The sequence below is a fragment of the Spea bombifrons genome, chromosome 1 (genome assembly GCF_027358695.1).
Source record: "Spea bombifrons isolate aSpeBom1 chromosome 1, aSpeBom1.2.pri, whole genome shotgun sequence".
NCBI lineage: Eukaryota > Metazoa > Chordata > Amphibia > Anura > Pelobatidae > Spea > Spea bombifrons.
Window position 1 is genome coordinate 61,325,687 of NC_071087.1, and position 10,842 is coordinate 61,336,528.

At 43.9% G+C, this 10,842-nt stretch overlaps 1 protein-coding gene across 1 annotated transcript; it reads left to right on the top strand.

Moving 5' to 3' along the window:
- The first annotated feature begins 502 nt into the window (after window positions 1-502).
- On the top strand, window positions 503-3,883 carry RPL36 (ribosomal protein L36). Its single transcript, XM_053455968.1, has 4 exons — window positions 503-644; window positions 1,582-1,675; window positions 1,878-2,012; window positions 3,755-3,883. Exons 2-4 carry the CDS (start codon window positions 1,583-1,585, stop codon window positions 3,842-3,844), a joined length of 318 nt encoding a protein of 105 aa, XP_053311943.1. The 5' UTR covers window positions 503-644; window position 1,582; the 3' UTR covers window positions 3,845-3,883.
- Window positions 3,884-10,842: the final 6,959 nt, after the last annotated feature.

Here is a 10,842-nt window from a genome sequence, read left to right on the forward strand (position 1 = left end):
CGTTTTAGGGTGGTGTGGGTAAAGGTGTGACTTTATTGTTACCAATTAAAGACATTTAGTAAAAATACGTATTCTTATTCCATAACTTAACTCATTTTTGAGGGTTTTGGGATGTAGAACAATAAACATTCATCCTCATCAGCTTATCGAAGGAAAAAAAGAAACTGTGTCCCAAAAAGTGACAGGCCATCCTAAAAAAGGAGATATATCTAATATACAGACAATACAGAATGTGCTGCGACGGAAATCCCTTTCAAATCGACAAAACCAAGCAGTGGGTGAATAATATATACGGCCAAGTTCGGAACTTATTTTACTATATTCTTTTAACTAAACCAGGGTAGCCGGTAACAACTAATACAGGCTGCTAATTATACTACTTAGTTTCATTTGTCGCCTAACCTGAACTAAGCATAAACAACCGTAACCTACGTAAAACACAACAAACCTCCCGTACTAACAAAGTTTGGCATTTTAGGTCGCGCGCTTATGACATCACTATACTCTATAGTTCACCATATTGGCTAGATCGGCAGGACCTTTCTTGCTGGTTTCCGAGCCTTGGATGACTCGACGGAGGTATGAAATACAGTACTTCCGGCCTAGCTCCTTCCTTCCGGTGCGTCCGCCATTAGAGTGAGAAGGTAGGGTGTTTGAATCGGCATGTTAAATCTTAAAAATATCTTCTCCATCCCATGGTTGTTGGTCTGAAAATCTGCAGAAATCTGTTACGTGGTTGTTAAGGGATCAGGTCGGAGTTATATTGTCTGGGAAGAACCGCCAAAACTTTAAAGTATGTTCTATCTCTACGTTAGTGTACGTGGTGTACAGGGGCCTGGATTCACCCGAGTTTACGTGGGATTTTTATTTTTTACTCCATGACGGAAAGTCTTAGATTGCGTTGCATATAAGTGCTGCATTGTTTTCGTTTGCTGCTGTTGTAAGGTGTAGACTCTGACCTGTATTAATGCGTACGGTTATGAAGAAACAGAAGTTGGCCGCATGTTTGTGTGAACTTTAGGTTTTATTATGTTGAAAGATAGTTTAGTAATCGAGTGCCTAGAAAAGGTAGCTCCGATCACACAAATGACGGCCGACAAACCTATGCGTTCATCATATTATATTGCCAACTCTTGGGTGTACCTCTCTAAAAGATCATTTACAGAGCTGTCATTGTATTAAGCCAATAGGAGTATACTGACTTTCCTTTGAAGTTTTGAGATGTGGGGGTTTCGCTTAAAAACCAAGGTTACTACCTAAGCTTGTTAAACAGAAAAGTGTGTCATGGTTTCTGCAGATCACTTGCTTGCAGGGCCTTCTTTGCCAGTGTGTAGTGGTGGCTGCTGACAGTAGCTCCAGCAGCCCCCCCACAGCAATGCTTGCTGTTGGAAGTGAGTATCCAGCAGCACACCTAGCTATAGCTCAGGGTTTGTTAATGTGATAGGTGATCGGCACTTAAAAAAAGGTAACTTTTTTTGATTGAAGGGGTAGAGATTCCCCAGGACTGTGGCTCCATAGCTTAATGTTTGATTTACCTGTTACACCAAAAACTCCCTAAAATGACATTTAATGTCTCTCCAGAATGGCTATCCGATACCCTATGGCTGTGGGCCTTAACAAAGGCCACCGTGTCACCAAGAATGTTGCAAAGCCCAGACATTGCCGTAGGAGAGGGGTAAGTATTTGAAACATGGCGTGAAGGCGCTTATTATAAATAAAACATACAGTACATTTTGCTACCATTTCTTTAACCTACTCAGTGTTGCTTCAGAAACTCAACTCTTGTTTGGATGAATTCATCATTTTTTTTTCTGTGAAAGTGAAGAAACATGCAGTTAAGTGTCAAAGTATTGATATAAACAAATCCTCTTCCACAGCGCCTGACCAAGCACACCAAGTTTGTCCGCGACATGATCCGTGAAGTCTGTGGCTTTGCTCCCTATGAGAGACGTGCCATGGAATTGCTTAAAGTGTCTAAGGACAAGAGAGCTCTAAAGTTCATTAAGAAAAGGGTAAGCGTTTCAGTGCATTCAGCGCTATAAAATGTGTTCAGCGATTGTAACTTGGTTTATAATGCAAGTTGGGTTCACTTTATTCAGGTTAGCATTTGGTACACTGGTTCCTGGTTGTCATGTGCTACTAGGTGATTGGGTTTAGGTTTGTACTTGTAGGTTAACTCTCCCTGACACTCAAAATACATATTACACTGAGTTCTTAAATTTGCCTTTGAAAAACCCTCCATGGTCCTACATTCCTTGTTGCTGATTGGCTGCTTGAAGTAATGACAATTCAGTGGAAATAGTTGCTGCAGATGGGAGCCTGAACAAACCTATCCCTGTATGCAGTCAGCTCCAGCCCTGGCTCAGCTAAAGCTCCAAGTATATTACGTGCATGGAGATGTGTTCGGGTGATCTCTTGCAGAATCCTCACAAACATGCGCAGAAGCAACACCACATAGCTATCTTGTGCGTTAACATACATGTAATGAGGGAGCTTTTGTAGAAAGGAGTACACTGCTGATCAGGTCAGTGAACATTCAGCATCATCTCCTTAAACAAAAGTTCTGCTTACTGCATACCTGCTGGGATTGGTATATGGAATGACAAACAAGTTTATTTGGCTATTCCCGTCGCCTTGCTTGGATCTGACATTTTCATAGTTTTGCACCTATCAAAGCCACCTGACTAAACATACAAACAAAAACATCTATTATATGCTTGTATATATCTTGTATTTAGGTACTATGACTTCCATGACCTAACTGATTATAGGGGTATTGTGTTGCAACCCACAAAAGCCAGTGAACCATAAATGGTAGTGTCCTAATTGGGGAAATATTAATTTTATGCCTGATTATGGCATATAACACCCATCCTGTGTCTGGCCTGTTGGTGTACTTTCACTTATGGGGGCTTTGTGTCCATGTATTTACCCCCTCATATTGGATACTTTTGCCAAGGAAGAGCTTTAAAGAAAAAAAATCTGTTTAGCCATATCGAGTAATGTTTTGTTTTTGTACCAATGTCAGGTGATGCATGGTTTTCCATAAATAGCGTAAACCTGCATAAATATAGATTTCCCTATCTAAATTGTAAGCTATTGACAAGGTTGTCCTACAAAATTGTCCCTGCTGCCACTAGGATAAATGTCCAGAGCTTTCCACTCCAAGGCTTGGTGTTCATTTTACAGCTTTCTTTGCTACATTATCTGTTGATACGGATATTTTACATGGACAGTTCACTAAAGAATGCACATTAATACTCCCAAGTATTTTAATATGCATTCTTCAGAAACAAAACGTATAACTGTGGTAGAAGCTGCAGTGCTAGGAGCTGTTTGGCTGAACACACTTTCACTGTAAACTGAAGGCGGGCAAAGGGGCAAATGCATTACAGGGGTTTGCTAAAACAATATATTTTAAAGGGGCCTTTCAGCTATTGTATGTATTTAACTACATATGGCCGGAGTGGCATGTGATGTAACTTGTGCAATGCAGTAGCGTCTTATGAATATTAACAAGTTTGGTTACATTATTGATTGCTCTTTAACACCTTAATGACAAAGCCGTACATGTACGGGCTCAAAATGCATTTTTCAATGGGTTTAGGGGTCGCCCATTGTCCTTAAGGGGTTAATACACAACCTATTGTTAAAGGTGCACCTTTAGGTACAAAATGTTTTGGTTTTCTTAACCTCGTGTCACATCTGTAAAATGTCACTTGATGTCTTCTAATGTCTCTTCTGTTATTTGTAGATTGGCACACACATCCGCGCCAAGAGAAAGAGAGAAGAGCTGAGCAACGTGCTGGCAGCCATGAGAAAGGCCGCAGCTAAGAAAGATTAAATTGTGCAACTGCTCCTAATTAAATGTTTCCAGAAAATATGCATATGGTTTGCTTGCTTGTTTGGACAGACAATTAAAGTGACGCTCCAGTGTCATGGAGCCCCCAAGCAGTTTATAACCAAAGGGCCAAAATATTTATCATGTTATACCATGATTCGCCTTTTCCATGAACCTGCACAAATTTTGTTCAGAATAATTAGGGCCTTTTAAAATATAGAAATACATAATCCTATACAAAAATAGAAAAAAAAGCTTTTGTAAGCTTGCTCTGAAAAATTATCCATTTTATGTTCAACATCTGATTAATCATACCCCACATACATAATAATATAGTGAGGAGGGCAACGGACACTTTTTTGTTTTTGGAAATTAGTTTTTTTGCATTGTTCCCAGTGCAGTAGGGTGAATTCTCCTCCTGATCTGCAATTGTGATCAGACAGCAGATAGAAGACCCCAACAGGCTCAAGTGAACTTCCAGCTGGTGTTGGCAGTGACGCCTATGGAAAGTAAATGCATGAGCGGGAATTTTTTAACAGTATACCATAGTACACAGTTACACAAGGCCAGTCAGCAGGAACCTGTCGACGTCCAGGCTGTCCATGCAATAGTCAGGATGGACCTGTATGTTCTGGGGCTTCTTGCCATTGGTGTTTAGGACATCTGTACATCCTTAGGGGACTGAAATGGTTAAATATGTATTTTATATTATATATACACACACGCCCTTGAAGTGGCAGCTTTCCTACTCCCTGTGTCCTTAAGTGCTTGTGATGGAGGGTACTTTAATACAGCATCTACCTGACCTAAAAGTTGCAATCCCACTGCAGCAGCTGCCCTACTTCATACTGTTTCAAGGAGCCAATAAATAGCAAGAGGAAAGGAGTTGACACACACCCAGACGATGTACTGCAATAAGATATTACACGGGGGTTCTGCAAAACAGACCAGGTGACCATTCAAAGGGACCACCATAGCTATTGTATATAGAAGTGAGAGGGGGGGTTATGCAATTTACAGAACTGAACCAGAGTACTCCAGTCACCAGAAACTAGGTGTATGAAGATGCAGTGGATGTAACATGTTATATTGTACCAAAAATATACTTGACTAAAAAGCAAGTTTTTGCATCCATGACAAACAACTTGTGTGTAATCCTCATTGTGCTATTCTGTGCTATGTAAGAAATCTTGGTAAAGCTCAGTGATCCCTTGAATATCAGAATGTTACAGCACTACCATGACAGGTGAAACTTACACTAGGTTGTGAAACGATCTGTAGCAAATAAGGATGCTCAAACATTTTCATACCTCAGCTATCAGCATGACTTTTAGAGCTCCTGGTGAGAACATGCCAGCAGTATTTAAATGGCCAGCTTATTTTTTCCTGTCATCCAGTGGCAGTACAAGTGGGTAGTAATCTTCCTCGGGACAAGTAGAATCTAAAGTGAATAAATAGTTAAAATGTACGCAGCCCCTCCTCCTTACCCATAAAACCCGGCACCTCTCCAAAGATGGCAGTTTTTTTCTTGTCCCTTTCAGGGACGGACGGTAGAATCTTCTGTTCCGGACGGACTTGCTGGTGAGGCGCACGGGTTGCTGCCTGGGGGTCCCTCTTCCTCCGATTGCTCCCCGGGTGGTGAGCAGAGAGAGGCTTTTCCTTCCGTAGCGGTTCGCGTTACGGAAGATGACTGTGATGCATCCTTTTGTATTTGGATGCGGGAGCATGCGCATTACTGTGGAACGCACGCCCGGGTGTCGTTGCGTTCCACTGAAGATCCGATCGCGCTACTGAGCATGCGCGAATCGGATCTTCCGGAGGGCGGCATTTTTGAATGCTATAAAAAGCGCTTTTTCCTGTCTGACTGCAGGGGCATTGCCAGTACAGGATTACCGTGTCACCAGCCCCCCCACACGGTTCAGAGGAGTTTAGGGTAAGATTTTTTTTATCTTGGCTCTATACTTTCTCTGCCCTCGGATATATAAAAAAAAAAAAAAATTTTTTTTTTTTTTTTTTTTAACCTCTGTTTTCTCTTATCAGATGTCTAGCCCGGTTCCTACCGACATTCCGGAGAAAGATAAAAGGCCACCAGCTCCCAGGAAAGCTACTTCTAAATCCAAGCATATGGCTTGTTCAGAGTGTGCTACTCCTCTCCCGGATGGTTGTCGTAAGAAATTGTGTAATTCATGCTCAGCGGAACAACTTGCTACTGAAAAGCAAAAAGATTTGCATTCCTTCCTGGGTTGGTTCCAGGAGAACTTGGCCCAGACCTTTGAAGCTTTTCAACTTTCTGCTGCTCATTCCCAGGAAAAAAGGAAGGAAAGTTCGCATAAGCGCAAGAGGTCCAGATCATCATCTAGATCAGACCTTTCCTCCGGTGAAATCTCTCACTCATCTCTTTCTACTTCAAGTGATAGTTCAGAAGATGAGGTTTTTTTCCCTCCTCAGGAGCTTCGTAAGTTTTTTAAGGAGGTTTCACGTCTGTTGCTAGAGGAAGATTCAGAGAAGGTTAAAGGTTTTCCGGTTCTTCCGAAATTTACAGAGCTTATGGAAAGAGAATGGAAGCACCCGGGTAAAAGAGCCTTTATTTCAAAACAGTTCAGACAACTGTTTAAACTGCAAGGGGAAGACACGTGGGATGATCCCCCTAAAGTGGACTTCCAAATTGCACAACTTTCCAAAAAGACGACCATTCCAATCGGAGGGGTGTCAGGTCTTAAAGACCCCATGGATAGAAGGGCCGAAACTTCGTGCAGGCGCATATTTCAGGCTGCTGGTTCGCAGTGCAAGGCTACGATGGCCAGCGCGGCGGTGGCTAGAGCCCAGAATATTTGGATTCACGCCTTGGGAGAATGTCTCTCCGATGACTCAGATTCTGAGATTTCCAGACTCCTTAATAGGTTGAAGCTTTCCAATAGTTTTTTGTTGGATTCATCACAAGAATCTCTTAGATTATCGGCCAGAACTATGGGATTGTCCTCAGTGGCACGAAGAGCCCTGTGGTTACGATCCTGGACAGCGGATTCAGCATCCAAGGCCTCTTTATGTGATTTACCTTTTGAGAGGAAGAAGCTGTTTGGAGCTCCGCTAGAAGACCTGATCAGACAGATGTCGGATACCAAACGAGCTCTCCCTCAAGATAGAAGGCCCAAATGGAACCGTAAATACCCTTATCGGAATGCCAGACCGTTCCAGTCTTCCCGCTCTCAGAATTTTCGTCGTCCCTACGGAGATAGGAAATTCCAAGAACGTCCTGGTAAGCAAGAAAAGAGGAAGTTCTGACAGAGTAGGAGGAAGATTGCTATGGTTCAGAGACGCCTGGGAGCAGACCACTCAAAATTTTTGGATTCGGAAGATCATTGCGGAGGGATACAAAATCAAGTTTTTTCGACCTCCTTTGAGCCGTTTTCTCATCTCCTCCTATCCTGCGAGAAGCAAGAATGTAGCCCTGTTTTCAGCATGCCTTACGCTGCTACGGAAGGGAGTCATAGAGAAGGTCCCAGTTCGTCACAGATTCCAGGGTGTCTACTCTCGTCTCTTTCTGGTTCCAAAGCCGGACGGTTCCTTCCGTCCAGTTTTGGATCTAAAGAGGGTCAACAGTTGTATACGCTATCAACACTTCCGTATGGAGAACATCAAATCGGTCACTCAGATTCTTCAAAGAGGAGACTTTATGGTTACACTGGATTTAAAAGACGCCTATCTTCATGTGCCTATGGCCGAAGCGTCCAAAAAGTTCCTCAGGTTCTCGGTTCAAGTAAACAAGAGACTTTATCACTTTCAATTCACAGCCCTCCCATTCGGTCTTTCGTCGGCTCCAAGAGTTTTTACCAAGATCCTGTGCCCTTTGACAGCAAGCCTAAGGCTCCGGGGTGTCGCTCTCGTGCCATACTTGGACGACTGGCTCATCAAGGCCAACTCTACACAAAAACTTCTGGCAGACTTGGACACCACGGTTCATTTTCTAGAACAACATGGCTGGATCATCAACAAGGAGAAATCCAATCTCCTTCCCTCCACCAGGATTCAGTTCCTGGGGTTGATGGTGGACTCAGTTTCCCAGTGCATCTTCCTCCCGCAATCAAAGATCAGGAAGATACGACAGGAAATTTCCTTTCTTCAAAGGAATCCTACCGGCTCTGTCAGAAGGGCTATGAGTGTCCTGGGTGTTCTTACAGCGTCCATCCCTGCGGTCCATTGGGCAAAGTCTCAGCTGCGTCCCTTACAATGGCAGATCCTTTCCAACTGGTCAAGAAGGGAAGAAGACTTAGACGCAATCTTCACAATATCACGCCAAGTTCTATCTCAGCTGAACTGGTGGAAGAATTCAACCCATCTTTCCGGGGGTGTCTCATTCCAACCCCGACATTGGATAACTCTAACCACAGATGCCTCCAGAATCGGCTGGGGGGCGCATTTAGGTTGCCTCTTCAGACAGGGACTTTGGTCTCCGGAAGATTCTCATCAGTCTTCAAATTACAGGGAATTAAAGGCGGTCCTTCTGGCCCTCATGGCTTTCAGGCCCCATGTGGAGGGTCGTTTTGTAAGAATCCAGTCGGACAACGCTACGACAGTGGCTTACATAAACAAGCAAGGAGGGACGCGATCGCAAAAGCTTCAGGTTCTGTGCTCTGTTTTAATGAAGTGGTCCCAACAACATCTGCAGGACATCTCGGCAACCCACATCAGAGGCTGCTACAATCTTATTGCAGACGACCTCAGCCGGGCAAAGTGGTCTCAGGCGGAATGGTCCCTGACCGCTCATACCTTCTCCATCTTGGTAGCAAGATTCGGCCTTCCAGAGATAGACTTGATGGCTACCAGAAAAAACAGGAAAGTGCCGGTTTTTGCATCCCTCAACAGGCTGGATTATCCTCAGGTTCTGGACGGTCTTTCAATTCAATGGAATTTCCATTTGGCCTACATATTTCCTCCGGTGGCCTTGATCCCGAGAATTCTCCAAAAGATTTGCTCAGACAGGGCCAGGGTCTTGGCCATCATTCCTTGCTGGCCAAGTCGAAGTTGGTTTGCCCTTCTCAGACAACTTACCTTGGCATCCTGGGAACTTCCGACGTCGGAGCCTTTGATGGACGACAGGGAGCTTCCTCCAGACCTCCTTCGGATGTTTCGGTTGACGGCCTGGCTTTTGCAAGGATGATTCTGCGGAACCAAGGTGTTGACGGTGACCTTTCTGATCTTCTGTTGAATTCTGTGAGACGCTCTACATCCAGGGTCTATTTTCGTGTTTGGAAAAAATTTCTTCTGTGGTGCTCTGCTCGAGGTTTGTCGGTCTTCCCTCAGAATGTCAGCTCTATTCTGCAGTTCTTGCAAGATGGTTTGGATTCAGGTCTCAGCGTTTCTACCTTAAAGGGTCAGGTCTCGGCACTTAACCATTTTTTTCTTTCAGACTTGGCCTCTCACCTTCTGGTGAGACGTTTCTTTAAAGCCGCAACTATTCGGCGTCCCCCGTCAAGGTCTCCTTTTCCTACCTGGGATCTTACTCTCGTCCTGCAGGCTCTTTGTTCGGCTCCTTTCGAACCATTGGAGGAAGTTTCATTGAAGATCCTGTCCCTCAAGACGATATTTTTGGTGGCAATTACTTCAGCCAAGAGAGTGGGGGAACTTCAAGCCCTCTCGTCTTCGGCGGATTTCACTGTTTTCCATCAGGACAAGGTTGTGTTGCATTTAAAACCCTCGTTTCTTCCGAAAGTCATCTCCAGGGCGAGTATCAATCAACCATTGGTTCTTCCCTCGTTTTTTCCGTCTCCTTCCTCCCCGGACGAATGTAAATGGCATTCCTTGGATGTTAAAAGGGCTTTGGACATTTATCTCAAGCGTACTTCATCCTTCCGTACCACCGACCACCTTTTTGTCAATTATTTTGGTCATTCGGCTGGTAAGGCGGCTTCAAAGGCTACCATTTCCCGATGGCTTGTTGACACCATTCGTATGGCCTACCAGGCCAATGGCGAGTTGCTTAGATGTCCCGTCAAGGCTCACTCCACTAGAGCCATGTCTGCTTCTTGGGCTGAAAAGGCTTCGGCTTCTCCTGAAGAGATCTGCAAGGCGGCTTCCTGGTCCTCGTTTAATACATTTATACAACATTACCGGCTAGACGTCTTTTCCTCCTCTGCGGCGGATTTCGGGCGCAAGGTGCTTCGAGCTGTTGTCTCCTAGGCATTTTTCCCCCCCTTCTCCGGGATCTTGTTACATCCCACTTGTACTGCCACTGGATGACAGGAAAAACGGAAATTTTTTACTCACCGTAAATTCCTTTTTCCTTAGTCCAGTGGCAGTACGGATTTCCCTCCCTTCCTTGATAATAAACTTTATTTTTTGCATCCATTTCTGTGTTTCTTGTTACTAACTGCCATCTTTGGAGAGGTGCCGGGTTTTATGGGTAAGGAGGAGGGGCTGCGTACATTTTAACTATTTATTCACTTTAGATTCTACTTGTCCCGAGGAAGATTACTACCCACTTGTACTGCCACTGGACTAAGGAAAAAGGAATTTACGGTGAGTAAAAAATTTCCGTTTCCGGGTATACCAGTTTGACTTGCTAATGTCCGCTTAATCGAGTGGCCTTCAAATTGCACTAAGGAGGCAATAGTGCACATGAGCTAGCCCCTATGCATTATTACCCAGCGGTGCTCAGGATCAAATCCTAACTGCACTGGCAATGTTTCTATGTGGAACTCTCAGTAGAACAATTTATTATTCAATGTGTTTGAAAATAACACTGGGAAACCTGTGTCAAGTATTCTATGTCCTAAATATCCCTTAGGGTTGGTTGAGCAGTAATCTTTAATCACACTCTTCAGCCCAAAACAATGTCCTACAAATGTCTTTTGCAAAAATCTTTTATTCAAGACATTTGATTTGTTGAACAAATTAACTGCTGTCTCGCTTAGATGCCAGCAAAATCTATTCTCGATGGACGAATAGTCTCATGTTTATGTTATTAACCCCTTAAGGACAATGGGAGGTCCCAAAACCCATTG